This window comes from Prosopis cineraria, unplaced genomic scaffold (genome assembly GCF_029017545.1).
Source record: "Prosopis cineraria cultivar Desert tree isolate PC_DT_omini unplaced genomic scaffold, ASM2901754v1 PC17, whole genome shotgun sequence".
Classification (NCBI taxonomy): domain Eukaryota; kingdom Viridiplantae; phylum Streptophyta; class Magnoliopsida; order Fabales; family Fabaceae; genus Prosopis; species Prosopis cineraria.
The window spans coordinates 197501-213524 of NW_026555348.1; the positions used below are offsets into that span (position 1 = coordinate 197501).

The following is a 16024-nucleotide window of genomic DNA, read 5'->3' on the forward strand; positions in this document are numbered from 1 at the left end:
GCTTCGGATGCTTCGCCATAGAATAGATCGACCCAGTTCCCGTTCTTTTCCGGTGCACTCGCTTTATATCTCCGACACACAAGGAAGGACGCGGTGGGAAGGAAGCAGCCCTAGCCTCTGTCCGGCCGATCATTCCGCTGGCATCTTGCATTCACGCCTCCGTTTGACTGCCGCTCGGGGATGTAGTTGTAGATACGTTAGTCTTAGCGGATCGTTGGCTCCACCAGTTATCTCCTTCTACGACATGCTGTTGTCGTCGCCATATTCCATATGTCACTTAGTCATCTCTGCCTCGCTGCGGGTCAGCACCTCCGAAAGAAACGGAGGACTTCATTCAGTGACTCCGCGATCGCCCTCTGAACGATCAGAATAAGGTAAAGCTTGAAGATAAGTTTTGTACTCTATTAATTTCTCAGTCCCTCTAGTCGGGTGGGCGCCGGCCGGTCTTTCGACCAGATCCCCCTAAAAACCGTACGTGCGGGTCTCCCCGCATGCGGCTCATGCCATTCGAGGTGGCCCAGCCCAGCATTCATTCGCAAATCCTGTAGTGAAATTGAGACTGCTCGACCTCGGAAGCTAATTCGCGTGTAGGCAGCGCTGTCTGTCGTACCGTTGACTCTATCTATTATCTATTCATTGAATTCACTTTATTTCATTTTTTATATAGGCTCGCCCCTATCTCTCTCTAAGCTTGGCTCGTTTCGTATACTCCACTCGTTCCCTCTTTTTCCAAGAATTAATGCACTTCCCCTTTACTGAAGACGGCCTTCTCTAATAGGGGAAAAGCCTTCCATTTCCGTCAAATGACCCGGCCTCCCCTGGCTCTTCCACCGTCCAGGCTCCCTTTCCTACCTATGCTATGCTCCCCCGGCGCAGGCCTACCACGCTTCGCGCCTGCGGCGTTTTCGCCGGACGGTCTTTGCCAGTAGTGCCATCCTCCCCGCTGGCTGTATGGGCGGGTTGTCCCTCGCTGCTGCGTTCTGTTAGGCTATGGATTACAGGAACAAATGTAGTTGAATGAGACAGCAGGCGGGTTACACGTTCCACTGTGCCGAGATGTGAGGTGCAGGTGGTGATGATCACCCCGGGGTATGCGCTAGCGCCCTTGACAGGCACTCCAGGACCCGCCAACGCTCATGAAAACCCGGGTCGGTCGGTCCTCCATTCATCTGACCGGAGGTGTGGATAACGAGGCCACCTTCACAACCTTCTCCCTTCTGTCCTTATGTTGTAGTAAGGTAGGGCGGTTCGCTTGAGTTGCTCAACCGCCCCTTAGCCCGGTGCTCATGACGCGCTACGGAACCTCCACCGTGCCGGGGGACCAAGCAGGGCATAGCTAGCGGCATAGGAGCCGACTCGGCGTCAGCGGCTTCGTGCCGCACTGGAGTGATCCAATATGTGGTTCCGCACGTTCCACCACTTCTCCGTTCATTTCCAATACTGATCGTGAAACACCATGAGCAGCAGGATGTTGAGGTCCGGAATTCGAAGTGAAATTTGTGATTTGCCCGTTCCTAGTCGTCATGGGAAAAAAGGAAGAAATAAGAAAGAGATTATTCCCTGAGAGCTTGTCCAGTACTACCAGTACCATAAATGCATACACTTTCCCCGCGCGCGATAGCTCTACCATTCCCTTTCCCATGGGCTTTTGAAATTGATTTGATTTTTGTTAAGTCTTTATGGTGGGGGCCGCCCCACCATAAAAGAAAAGAAACTTTTTTCTTTTATCAGAAGATCAAAAAGGCCATCATTAGGGCAAACAATGCAATAGCTTCGGTTAGATATGCGGTGGCCCACGTACATAGAAAAGAGGGTGAAGAAAATCTTTAATCATTTAATCTCTGAATGCGAAACAAAAGGGCCATTCAGAGATTCTATCTCTTTTACTAGAGCATCAAAATAGGGACTAGCCGACGTTAATAGCGGGTCTAATTCCGCGATAAAAGAGCTCTGTTTCCGAACAGATTTGTCCATCAGTAATGGGGATCACATTGGTGGGAATATAGGCCGATACGTCTCCAGCTTGTGTTTCAATGACGGGTAAGGCGGTCAAAACCTCTTTTTCCTGTAGAGGAGAAAGGACCGGTCAGGCACTGCTGCGAAAGGCAATGATGCGTGCCGCACTCATGAGGGACTGCCTATGTTGTTTCATTCCCAAGCCACTTTCCTTCCATTTTCTCCTAGACCCAACCACTGCCCTTGTTCCAAGATCTCACTTCATTCACGTATCTGCCTCCTTTGTTTCAGAGCGCGCTTAAAAAGCTCCTGCTTTTGGTCTCCCTTCGCTAGCTCTGCTTTATTGCCTCTTGTCTTAGGCTAGCTATTAGCCAAAGGTTACCGGCAACTCTATTCCCGACTACACAACGTTAACCCTTGCTTGGCCCTTCCTCTAAGGCTTGAGATGCATATGAATCAGAAATAGAAGAACGGGATGCTTTAATTTAAAAGGAGGATGGCAATTTTCTTCAAAGTCAACAGGTATAAGCTTTCGATGGAAGCGCTAGGCAAACCTGTAACAGAATACGGGTCGAGTAGCAGATCCAAAAGAAAAAGGACTCAATCCTTGGCTAGACCTAGCCCTCTTTTTCAAATCATTAATTCCACTCTTCTTTCCCACTCCAGGGCGGTGGCATCAACAATTCTATCAGTTCTTGGTTCGTTCTGTGGATGAAATTCAAAAAGAAAGATAGAAATCGTGTTCGGGCACCGTACGGTAGGGACTATACTCTATATATACTATATCCCCATACCTCTCCTTCTCTTCAAAGATGGGGAACTCCAAGCCATCAACATTTGGGAAAACGTACCTTGATGCAAACCTATTCGAATTCGAAACAAACCTAAAAACCCTATACCCCTTCACCACCTTTGGTTATTGTTATTTCTTTGCTTCTATTTCTTCTATCTGCTTTTTCTTCGTTCGATATGGTATACTCTTCTGCGGATTCAGAGTGAGATGGTGAGGTGAAAGTCTTTTCCTGACCCGCAAGCAAGGGGGCTTTAGCCTGACGCAAGTAGGCGACGCGAATCTATGGTTTCTATGTTTCAATCGGGCTTGGATGCGTTTGAAAGCCTCGAGATGACTTGCAGAAAAAATGCTTTCTAGGCGTAACAAATGGTCCATTTATTGATGGGCGAACGACGGGAATTGAACCCGCGCATGGTGGATTCACAATCCACTGCCTTGATCCACTTGGCTACATCCGCCCCTACCCCCGCACTGGTTGTTGTCTCTATCTACGATCAGATCCTTTCTGAACCCCCCTATGACCGCTATCAAAGAGAAGCTTTTTCCTATACTATAACTATAGTAGCAAGTCTATTTATTGTTTTTTGGGGAAGCTTTGCTTCAACAAGTAGAAGCTTCCCGGCAAAGCAAAAAACAAAGAGGTTGGGCTGTTCACTTCATTGATTTGACTTCACTTTACTTAAGATTAAAGATAGGGGCCGGGCGGGCAGTGAAGGCTCGTTTAGTAGACAGCAAGCGAGCAGCAAGCACCTACCTACTCCTATCAAAATGAAAAGCAGCAAGCTCCGCTTGAAGAAGCGAGCCCCCATCAGAGAAAGCCATTGCACGCTAGCCTCTTGTATAGGGTTCCAAACCTGCGCACCCCTAAACTACAAGCTTTGAAGCCCCTACTTTGTTGGGATATTGGAAGAAGCCCCTTTCTACAAACCTTTCTATAATATAAGGGAAGCTCTTCGAGCTTTCTTCGCATGCTTGAGCGCATCTTTCCCCTTTCTATTAGTAAGGTTGTCAAAAGGTGGGTTTCTTACTTAGTGCTTGTGCGCTAAGGGAACTCTTACTATTTTTTAGCTTAGCTAGCGTTCCGGGAGAATCTAGTCATTTAGTCAGTTCATAACAATCTCTGTAAAGCAAGGGGCAAAGCTTCTACGACAGCTTCCCCCTCATGTAGTCGTCGGCCTTCCCCAGCCCCCCCCTAGTCGCTTCTGGCGAAGCAGCGAGTTCATGAGCAAGTGAATGAACGAGCCATGTTCCTAAACTAAAAGGAGTGACCATCTTTGTTTTCTTCCCTTCCTCTATCCCTTCAAAGCCCATAGGTTGGGCGCTAGCGCTTTACTAATATAATCTAAAGTAAGGCTCTTCTGCTGAGCGAAGCTGCAAGCCTACCCTTCTCGAGCCTACTTAAATAGCTTAGCTTACCAAGCCTAGTCTACTAAAATAGGGCTACAGCAAGCAAGCTTTCCCCCTTTGTTTGTTGTGGGTTGCGCCTCACCGCAGGCACTGAATGAATGAAATGAGTGGAGATCTTCCGATACCCTTGTTAATTACCAAGAACTTCGTTGCCACTAGTGGCGAAGAACAATTCTACCATCCTACCCAAAAACCACTCGGAGCCTAAAGAGAAGAGAGTTCAGTCTACAAGAAGCTGGCAGAGCTTTAGCCATTGGACTACATCCATCTATCCTACCTAAACAGTAACCCCTTTTTTGTTCGTTCTTCGAATGACGCTAGTGGAGACAAATTCCTTCCGGCTAATGAAGATACTACTCCAGTCTTCCCATTCATTCCCAGTGGATCCTTCTTCTCCCTAAGAATTGAACGAACCAAGTTCACCGAGAGTGAGGAATAAAAACCAACAATCAACTTCCCACTTTTGATGTCCCACGATTCTGCTAGTTTAGAAACTAAGGGGAAGGCCTTCTAACGTAATGGGTCGCTAGGTCAGAAAAGCGATAACTAGAAATTCTCCCCAAGTAGGATTTGAACCTACGACCAGTCAGTTAACAGCCGACCGCTCTACCACTGAGCTACTGAGGAAGAACTCCCTTAAGTTAAGGAAGCCGACTCTCGTTCTTTGGACACCAACCTATGACCGAACAAAAAAGGGTTCGTCACTCTTTTTCACATACACCGGAAGAAAAGGTTACGATAGCAAGCCCCTCCTCGGCCGGAGAGCCTCCAGGACAAGGGGGCGGCGGTCAACCATCCACTCTCGAGATTCATATTGATCAATCGATCTCCGCGTCCTGCCAGTTCGCTAAGTAGACTCACTCTACCGAGGGGCAACAAAGGCTGGAACTATTCCTGCCAAAAACAAGGGACCTACTTCTCATCCTAGGAGTTAGCAGGTAGGATGGAGTCCCCTCTCTGTCTGTCTCTCCGAGTTTCTACTACTAAGTAGCACTTCTGCTATTCAATCATAGAATCGATTCCGATCAAGCTGAAAGATGAAAGAAAAAAGCCCTATTAGTAAGCGCAATCAAAAAACTGCGCTAACGAGCAGACGAAGGTTTAGTGATCACTTACGCAATTCGACTTATGCTCTTTTGCGAGATGAGATCACTCTCTCTTTCCACTAGGCTAGTGAATGCACACAGCCTTAACCTTAACAACAATAGCTAAAAGAAAAAGAAAATGCATTCTCTATTCCCATCCCGAATCTACTTATCGATACTCGTACAATCCAGTTCTTTCAGTAGGAGAGCAGTAGTAACATCCTGTCTTCTATCTTTTCCTTATTCACTCTTTGATCTAGTGGCATTCTCTCCTAGATCAAAGAGTTTCATTGATGCCAAAAAGCGGGCTTTCCTCAAACGATTGGAACTACAGTATCCTCGCCGAAGGAAGAAGGAAAAGAAGAGTATGCCCAAAATCCCATGAAACTTCCTCAACTGGGAGTTAGCAGGAGTAACTGTTTAGAAATCTAGCTGTCATTGAGACCGCTAAAGAATAGGATCTTTTTAAATCGAAGGGCTTTTGTGAAATCATCGGCTTCAACTCGTTCTTTTGGGCTTAGGTACTTCGACCGTGTTAACTCTTCTTTTTTAGCTTTAAGAGAGGCCTTGTAGAATAAATCTCGATAAGAGGTCTATATGTCTATCAATAGAAGTGTCACTGCTATCGTATCCCGTCAACCAGTATCCGTTGTTGGTGTAAGCGTAACCGGTCTTTCTGGTCTTGTTTGCGTATCAGCTCAAGCAGTTGCCGCTGCTGGGTGAATATCCTTTGCTATTGAATCTGCTCCAGTTATATCATCTATAGAAGAAGCTGGTATAGAATAGGCTGTTTTCAGGGCAAATGTGACAGAAGGAAGATAATAATGAAGCTTTTCTCTCTTTCCTGAAGCAAGGAACTTCTTGACCAACTGCAATTCCAGTGGTATCTTATAATAAGGCTGCACATTCATAGGAAGAGAAAGATCTGTTCGCTACTACGCTCGGTTCACTTTCATAAGAAGTTGATAAGCAATAGCAAGCCCGAGTTTAATTGCCATTACCTGTCCTTGGTACGAGGAAACCTTTCTTTCGCCTTCTCCTTTTCATGCATTCTCCGTTACAGCCAGTGAAAGATTTTTGTATGAGAGAGAAAAATGCGAATATAGGCCTTCTTTCAGCAGATCTGTACAAAGAATCTATTTTAGTAAGGCTTTTCTAATCTTAGAAAGGTCCGTTGATGGGCATCGGTCCTTACTTTCATTTCATAGTTCGATTCCCGGTCATCTTCTAGCTTTTAGTTCTCTCTAGCGATTCCTGTAAATAAATATGTTTTAGGTATTCTCTTAGTATTGGTCCTGCCCCGTATCCCTTCCAGTTCTAGGGCGATACCCAATGCTAGCAACTTCTTTTTCCAATCGCATATAGAGTGTGACCGAAGCACGGGGAGCAGGAGATCCCATTACAGATTGAGTAGCGGGATTCCCAGCATCAGTAGCAAATACAAAGTCAGCAGCAATTGCAGTTGAATCTGTTGATCTAGAACCTGCACTCTCAATAGCAATATAAGCAGAGGTGGTAACAGGAGCAGCGTGAAAGGTGGCTAGTTAGCCAGATGCATTTGAACCGGAACCTGTTTACTCACCAGCATTCGTTTAAGCAGCACGAGTTGCACCGCCATCACCAATAGCGGGATAGGCAACTGAAGAGAAAGCAGCAGCATAGCATCATATGCTAAACTCCTAAAGGAAACTGAATTGAGTAGCCATTCATGCTCCTTTGATCTCTCCGAATCTACGTGATCTAACAAGGATAGATAGAGGCAGAGGCTTCAGCAGCAAGGGTAACAGACGCAAAGGTTTGGGGAAGTTCTTTAGTCTTAAGTAGATGAATCCGTAGAAGAAAGGGTGAGCCCTTGATCCTAGATAAGTAAGCAGATATGCCTTTGGCTGTCAGTCATCTCTTTATTCTCTCCCTCGAAAAGGGGAGTTCAGTTAGCCTAGAGGGAAGGGGATACCGTAATTCAACTCTGCTACAGGCTATTAAGCGCCAATGAAACTTTGAAGCATTCAATTCAGTCAGCCGGGAAGATGGATTGAGAAAAACCTTCCTAAGCGCAATGCTCGGAGATCTTCAACTTCAAATGGGCCCCGAGAGTAAGGTTCGCATTCCTAGTTTTCTTTTTTTTAAGTTCAATAGAAGAACTGTCTGTTCTCACCTTTTGCCTTAGAAAGAGTTCAACCCACTTGAAAGAGGAAAAGGGAGTAGGAAAAGTACCGGAAAGTACGGATTCGGGTTCATCCCTCAATCAAGCACTACTTGAAAGTCAGGATAGATTCAACCATACGCCTAGATCGGAAGGAGTACGCTCTAAGAGCAGCTTTCCCCGTTCTGACCGATGCATTCAAGCTCACCTAACTTGGTTCTAGTGTTGTGACTGGTACTCTACCAAATCAAGAAATTCTTGGATTGGTTGCTTCTGAGAGAGCAGCTCTTCCGACAGCTCGTATTCATCCCTTCCCCATGAGGGCAATCAGCCCCTTGCTTTCATTTGAATATTGGCCCTCGCGCATCACGGCTAGATTGGAGTAACTCATAGCTAGGGCTTTCTATTTCATCAGGACGGCTTCTCCTCCACTGAGCTCATCGCCCCTTTCTATCCCTTGAGTGAGGTTGAGGTCATAATTCTCTTATTAAAAGAAAATAAGGAATCTCTCTGACAAGGGCAACGGCTGGGAAAGCAAAATCCCTTATCTTTTCTTGTCTCAAAGAAATCCATTCCGGAAGCGGTAACACGTTTGAACCTACTTCTTTTTTTTTACGATCGATTTCTCACACTTTTTGGATAGTCTACCTACTTGCCCGACTCACCGGTACTATTGGAGCCTTCTTTACCGGATATTGAAAAGATACGATTTCTTCCTTAACCTTCAGCGGAGTTAGGAATTCAAGGTCTAAGTAGAAGCTTCACCTCCGACCTGTGCTATCCATTCTAGTCTAGTGCGCCTAGGACTGTGAAGACTGAAGCTAAGTACTGCTTTACGGAATGCAGCAGTTCACTTTTCTAACATATACAAGTTAGCGCTTTCTTACTACGTATTCAGGAATAGCCTTTACTAAACTAAAATAAAGGCTTCTAGAAAGCGCTTTAACGATAGATATCTCTTTTGGACCCTCTTCTTTCTCTCTGCGCGGAGGCTAGCGCATCTTTCACAGGGAACAGTCTTCTAAGGAAGACTAAAATCTTCCTAGGCTGAAAGTGGAAGTAGCAATCCCTCTTTCAAGGTCTTTCTATCTTGCCTCATTCCGATCCCAGCAAACAGCGATTTTCTTACTTCTTTTCCAACGTTAACCATTCATATGGAAGATTCTTCTCCACATGATGTCTAGAAGACGCATTATAAGCACCTATAGTGCTAAATAGAACGAAATTCAACATTCTATTATCGAAGCTTTTGCGCTAGTGCGCCCCTATCTATCTCTAAGTCCCTTGCTTCTTTCCCTACTATATGGGGCTCACTTCACTTCACTTTTTCAACTTCCTTTATCGGGCTTAAAAGCGAGGAAAAAGCAGCGGGAAATATAGTATGATGACCGGCGAACCTTCACATAGAAATCTTGAAAGTTTAGAAAAACCCCGTCTGCTTCTGACATACATTAAGGCAGAAAAGAGGGGATAAATGAAATAGGAGTTTGTCTGTCAGGAAACAAGACCTGAAAAGGAATAGCACCATGTAAAACAGAAGAGGGCATGCGCCTTTTTCATTGAATGGATTAGGAAGAATCGTAAGACAAGACTTTCCCTTTCTTTTCGGTACTTTCCCTTACCCTTTCCCTATAGGAAGTAAGTTTCAAGCGATAGCAAAGGCCCCATCAGATAAGGAAGGAATAGGATCTTTTTCTACGTCTACTGATGCTAATTCGGATGCTTTGAAAAAGCCTTTGGTTTGGCGTCTGCGGCTCGTTTGATTGATTCGTAAACCGACCGGAACAACAACTGAACAGAGGCAAGGACACGTCTATGAGGCTTCCTTTTCTTACTCTAGGTCTTTTCTTAGGTAAGGCTTAAGGGGCGTAGCGGTTATGCCTTTGCCCCCATTCAAGCCCCTGGGGTACTCAAAGTTGTATCCCATGTTTTTCATGATTCTCCGAAGGGCGAGTCCGAAGTATGTGAGTTCAGGTTTTGCCTTAGGTGCCACACCAACCCTCTTTGATCTGACCTGATGGGTGTGTCAGACCCCTAAGATGATTGTTTTTTCACCCTTTCCCCTACAAGAAACACAGCTCCTTGAAAGCTCTCGACTCTGGAGACAGAGGTCAAGGCAATTGAATCCTGAATCCCTTGCTCCATCTTGCCTTCTCCATCGGAGGTATAGGAGTGTCAAGGGTCACACATTCAGACCTGAAAACGCGTTCTAAGGCCCCCTTAAGAAAGAAGTCAGACATTCTCAGGCAGTGAGACCCGGGTTTAGCTACCTAAGCGAGAAGAGCTAGCTCTTTCATTCGCCGAATCACCCGCTGATTCAATAGAAGAATAGCCCTCGAGAATGCTGTCGCTAACCCGTTAGGGGCCCAGGGAGTACCATGAGTTGATGTGTAGAGATAGGACCGGTCGAGCTATTCTATCCTTTTCGGGGTGAGTTGCGAAGCTAGTTCCCGAGTGCTTCTAAATATAAGAAAAGCGGATTAGTGTAGAACTGCCCAATCCATCAGATGTAAGCACCTACCCGTGCTTCTCAAGCTAAAGCTCAAAAACAGGGTTTACCTTAAGATATGGGACGAGACCTGGTACGCTTAGTAGCTTGAGGTTTTTTTCCGGCTCAGGATGCCCCCGACTTAGAAGAGGTAGGATACACTACCTTGTAAAGGTAAAGAAGGCTTGCTCTTGTTCCCGGGAGGACGGTGCCTTACTCGACTTCTAGAGGAAGGTGCTGCTCTCCCCATAGATAGTCTTCACTTTTGGCTTGAAGCAGCGTCTAAAGGTAAGTGCCCACGAGAACCCTTGGCGGCTTGGGCGTTGGGAGTAGATGTGAATACGTTTTTCAGAGGCAGAAAGCGAACCTAGGGGCTAAGCCAAGAACGAATATAGGACTGACATCAATCTCACTAGCAGCTCTGGCCCCTCACTCAACTATAGGAGTTCCGGGATAGCATAGGGGCTTAGCTTTCAAAGAGAGTAGGATAGAGAGGTTACCTTTTTTAGAATAGAGTGAAGGCCCTAAATAAAGAGGTTCAGGAGAGTGTTGAAGGCCTTTACTACTTACTGGGCCTTTAACAAGGACCTTGATTGCGAAAAAAGAGTAGACTGGACGTAGGAAAAAAAGAGAGCAATTGAAAGCATTCAAAATGAGGAACAATCGAAAAGACAAGTCAAGGAGTGGTTATCCTTAGCTTCTCACTGAGTACACTGAAGACTAAGAGAATCTCTTTCATTGGGTACTTCATCTCGATGGCACATAGGCAATGAGGATGATAGTAGTTGGCTAGACAACGAACTGAGATGGGTGAAAAATCCACAGTTAGTACCTTGATCAAGAACCGCTTGGCAAACTCCACCGCACCAGTCTTAGACATCAATGATTTACTCACAGAAATAGTGAGACCTAAGCCATCTAACAATGAATGGTAAACTGCGGAAAGTCGACGATTTCCGATGAGAACATCATCACCAACGTTGTCCTTAAAGACTTGACCGGGGACACTTCTTCTGCACAAGACCATACCACAAGGTGATGAGTGAGTGCGAAGCGCCCGAATCAAAGATTGCTTTTACAATAGAATCATTAAGTTGGATCGTACCTTGGATCAAAGAATGTTGATCAGAGGTCCTTCCTTGATTCAGTGGTTGTGTGTTCTTGACTGACCCTGAGTTCTATTTCTGGCAAAATGACCTCTCTTGGAGCAAGTTTTTGCATCCTCATTCATCTCATCCTTTAATAATTCCGACAACTTCATATCATCCTCCAAACTCTTAGTATGTTCCCTCAGCAGCTTCTGTACCATGATTGATGTCAGCCTTAGTAGACTGGAGTCAAACCCTGGCTTTTATTTTCTGATATCTGTCTTATCTTAAGTGTCTCTACCCTGGATGTATCTTGAACTCTATCTCTAGGTTTCTGCTATTCAACCGGGTAAGCAATGTACAGTTCGTAAGGACTGGTAAGAAGGGAATGCCATTGATTCTGTTGGAGGACTGCGTTTTGAGCCGGTTCCTAGCCCAAAGGGAAAGACTAGGCTGAGTTGCCCCTTCTACCATCTGAGGTGGAATACGCATCCTTCTTTGCTGAGTGTAGTTCTGGGGAAGTAGTATACCCCAGAACTACACTCAGCAAAGATGGAGATTTGCCTAGCACCTTATCAGTCCCTCGCTTCCAGCTTCCCCATTGGGGGAACTTCAATTCAATCTTAGGCCTATTTGAACTAATATAATAAGAATCTCTGCTTTCCCAGTTACTCTAACATAAAGAAAGTTGGTGGTGGAACCAACCAAGATGTATGTCGTCCAACCCGACCTCAGACTCTTTCTTCCCGACCTATTTGACTCTCTGGCCGCAGTTATTTAGGTGGTATCCCGAGATTGAAGAGATCGAATTCCTCCCGGGAACACACGAAACAAAGATATGAACTAGGTAAATAAAAATGGAAAAGAGATGTTTCCAATTCATCAAAATCAGAAGCTTTTTCTACATCCATATGATCTACTAAAGTAGATCGATATTGCCCATATAATGAAAGCAGATCTTGGTCCATAGAGTCCAAAGAAGGTAATAACTCCAACCTGTCCGATGCTTCTTCGGCCAAATACAATATACAAGTGGGACCCGCACTATGAGCAAGCTGTGCGAAAAACCGCTTCTTTTTTCCGGTTTCGCAACAACTTGGGCGAAATGGGGTTCTACCGGGAAACCATGGATTTTTTAGTTTTCGCCATTGGTTACTGGTCGAGCCACTGGAATGGAATGAGATAAGAATCTCTGGAGATCTTTCCTCTCCACTTACTCGTAACAGGCTGCTTTCCCTCTGTAGAAGACTTCTTCCGAATGGCATAATTGTCCGACACTACGTTCCTCGATCTTCAAAGAAGACTGACTCCTCCTGCTCCTTTAGGATAGGATCGTCGTTGGTCCTTCTTTCACTAATGATCTCACCTATAGTAGTTTCGCGCGAACGCGCGAGGGACTATCCTTTCTATCGCTTGCGCTTGCTTTTCACTCTCAAAACAAAACAACGGTCTCTCTCTTCTATAAAGCGAAGCAAAGCGCATGGCGCTGAAGTGAAGAAAGCTCAATAAACACACACGAACACGATGCAGGGCATAGCATAAATGAGACCGCTGATCATTTCATAAAACATATATGCTTGACCTTTCTCGATGCTTTTTTGGGGGTGACTCACCAACCGACCCAGCAGTGATCGATGACAGAATGGTACGAACAAATCAAAGTCATTGGATTTGGTAGTTCTCCATTGACTTCTCTCTTTACCCCTTTTTTGCATATGTTCCTAAATGGGTGTGCACCTCCAGATGGGCAGGGGCCGGCCTCCCACTCTCTTATGCAGCATTTATTAGCTTAGCTGAGTTAGGCTTTTGCGTACCCAATTAAATTAGTACTCGTCCGTGCCACCTTGTGTAATGTATAAAACCAAATCGCTGACCGGTGGGGACTCTCCCATCAATGAATGAGGACTCTATGTATGAATTGAAAGCTCTCACGACAAACGAAATCTCCCAAAAGAAACCTTCCTCTTTCGCTTCTAACAGGTGAGAACTAAAAAGCTGTCCTATCCAATGTCTCCGAAAGGAGCCCTCTTTCCCTCTCTCAATCGTTGATCAAAACCTTTAATTCGACGGCGGCTTTGTGACCGCAATTGTTCCATCGCTCCGGGTTTTTCGAAAGCTCCTCTAGAACCTGAGCGATTTTCAGGCGTAAAAACTGGGAAGCCGTTTCCAGCCGCCTGAACATCGGCTAAAAAGTTGGTTCGCGGTTTTCTACGGCCCCGCGAAATGGAACGGAAAACGAGGAGTATTTTTGTTTTTAAGAAGTCAATACTAGGGGCTGCCGGCCCCATGACCCCTATGGGGAGATTGGGAGCCTCCCCTCCTTCCTGCGGAGGGTTGGCAGGCAACATAGAATGAGCAAAATCGTGGGTTTCCCCGGAAATCACACGCACAGAAAAAAATATAGAAAATGCAATCCAGCTGGAGCATCCAATTCTCAGCAAGAAACAAGATAGGGCTCGACACCCCAGCCTTTGAAAGTAAGGCATGAAAGAATTCAACTGAACCCAGACACAGAGAAAGAAAGTAAAACAAAGTGAGCAAGATTAATAACGAATAGAGAAATGGACGTAATTTAGGACGAACAGTGTGAACGAGAGTCATGACCCCTTCTTATTCGCTCAAACTTCGGTACGACCTGCACGGGTGTTCATATTTCATTTTTTTTTCCAAGCCTTACATGCACTGAGTTACTTACGGAATAGCTCTCGACGCCAAGACTCTTTTTATGTGTCTAGGCCGATCAGAGGTTCGGCTTTCTTCTCTTACGAAATATCTAGTTGCCTTGAAAACCACTTATTCTATTTCGAAGCCGAAGCACTCCTATCCTAAAAGTAAGAGTTATCTTATATACGATACCACCTGCCGCACCTCCGTACTCTGATTCAAATGCGGCGGATGGAGATTCAGATAGGAATGATTCGGGTGCTGAGGACGGGAATGATTTTGTTTAAGCTTAAGATTCGGATTCTGGCTGGGGAGTCAATCCTCTCGCTATCGCTCGTTTCACTTCCTCTCGCTTCGCCTTTATCTGATAAGGGCATCTCCGCTTATTAGTCTAGGGGCCTCTCCTAGTTCTTTCTAGTTGAAGTGGATAATGATCGAAGGGAGAAAGAATCGTCTTAATCATTTTGATGTGACATCGGCCAGGCGATTTTTTCTCGGAATCTTCTTTCTACGAGTCGAACGTAGCCTAGAAAGGAGCGCTACAACCTAGCCCAACCTATCGAAGAGCTTATTTTTGTGCTGGAACTTGTTTTTCTCCTACTCCTACTTCGCCTCCTGTAACTCTTGTTTTGATGCTTAAAGAGAGGCCTTATCACGTAAGACACTAAGCCGAGTCTCAAGTTCCTGCTGTCAAAGAGTTCCACATCTCTTTAAGGAGTGAAATGCTTCCCTAAAGGATAAGCAACTACATCATGAAAGAAGGTAAAGACGCTACCCATTCCTCTAAGTTTTCCTACTACGGGTGCTAGTAAGACTAAGACAGTTTATTACAGATCAATCAGTTCCTTACTAATATATGAATTCTTGCGCAATGAAGAAAGCGTTAAAAGTCTTATCTCGCTACGCCCCTGTTCTCGACTCCGGTGCTATTGACTCCCTTACTTTTTTCTTTTTAGTTCTTATGCTATGCTTTATTGTCTTTTGAAAGATAACTAGTAAAGGAAGCAACCTTAAGGAATGAATGGAATGGGGTAAGGAATGGAATGTTGTACGAGGTGAGTCGAGCGATAGGGACAGGATGGGAGAGACATTAGAGTTCTTTCCCTCTGCGCACAAGCCATAATGAATTACTCGAAGAGGAAGGAGCGATAGCAGATCAGATAGCAGCGATAGGGACAGGATGGGAAAGACCTCGCCCCTATCGAATAAAGTAAGGAGAGGATGAGTTCTATATCGATCTGAGAATGATTCCTACCAGAACGAAGACCGTTACAGGAACTAAAAAGTCTCATTCGACTGCTGTTACAGCTAAAGCATATTCAGATAACTCCATAGCCTCCTCATATCAGGGAGAGGATGGGAACTTGCTTGTTAGAAGCGGCCATAGGGAGAGGTTTGAGAACTCGAGCTAAGCAAGGGGGAATTCTTTCTCTAAGGCAAAGCTAAAGTTACGGTAGGAACGTAGGAGCTTAGTGTGAAACTAGCAAAACACTACTTCCTGTGACTGAAAGAATGATTATTCTTTTCAGAAATCGGCCGACAGATCGGAACATGGCGACTATATTATATAAAGAAGGAGATGAAGGTATAAAATCGCTCTCCCGATAGTTAGAGGATTGATTCTTTTTTTCATTTCCTGTAAGAAGAATAAAAGATAAAGGTTTGAACTCAGACTCTCCCTATCTTGCAGCCTAGCTTAGACCGGATTTATCAATGCAAAGAGCTAACTTCAAGCGCTTACTCAATGGCAAAGCCAAGTGCTAGAGTTTAATGCCAAACAATCGAGTTAGAGTTCGATCCCTGGAAAAGTGGGAATTCGATCCAACAGCCGTTAATCGCATGTGCAAGTGCCTAGTTGAAATCCCGTATGAGATTGACCCACTGAACTCACTCAAGAAGCGGAGACAGTCCAATAAAAAAGAAGCGAAAACGTCATTCCGGGGAGATAAGGTAGACTTTCCTTTCTTCGGAAGCAGCAACAACCAAGACTGCTTATGGACCTTCGATCACTAAAGTAGAAGGGAGAAGAAATCGACTGATTAAGGAGATGCAATAGCTCTACCTCTACAAGCAAATCACATAAGAAGATTAAGAGCTGGCTCAAAGGCTTTCCCGATTGTTATAACTTTGGACCATGGTCAGGCTTATCGGATTAGGGAGAGACGATATTGATTTATCAGTTTTAGAAACCTTACTCTAACAAGTTACAAGTAAGCGCTTACTCCCCTTACTCTAACGAGTAAGTGATAAATCCCTTGCGCAAAAACGGAAAAGGAAGTGACAATGGGCGTCATGCCTGCTTTGGTGGAATTAGGACCTATCGAAGTCGGAACTCTCAGATCTCTTTCCCAATCAGACAAGCACAACAAAGCATCTCCGACAACTACATATTCTTTCTTT

The 16024-nt window shown here is 45.1% G+C and overlaps 1 protein-coding gene, 1 non-coding gene and 1 pseudogene across 2 annotated transcripts; 1 reads left to right on the plus strand and 2 right to left on the minus strand.

Annotated features, from left to right (window-relative positions):
- The window catches only part of LOC129294904 (uncharacterized), a 1427-nt pseudogene extending 1020 nt beyond the window's left edge, over positions 1-407 (plus strand).
- A 4304-nt stretch (positions 408-4711) lies between these two features.
- Positions 4712-4783, minus strand: TRNAN-GUU (transfer RNA asparagine (anticodon GUU)). The gene has a single exon. It is a non-coding gene; the product is annotated as a tRNA-Asn (tRNA).
- Positions 4784-11580: 6797 nt separating this feature from the next.
- Positions 11581-13454, minus strand: LOC129294905 (uncharacterized mitochondrial protein ymf1-like). The gene has a single exon (XM_054933386.1). The coding sequence runs from the start codon at positions 12223-12225 to the stop codon at positions 11734-11736; it is 492 nt and encodes a 163-aa protein (XP_054789361.1). The 5' UTR covers positions 12226-13454; the 3' UTR covers positions 11581-11733.
- Between the last annotated feature and the right edge of the window lie 2570 nt (positions 13455-16024).

Coding starts and splice junctions, on each gene's coding strand:
- LOC129294905 (XM_054933386.1), bottom strand. CDS start 12,225: ATGCCATTCGGAAGAAGTCTTCTACAGAGGGAAAGCAGCCTGTTACGA.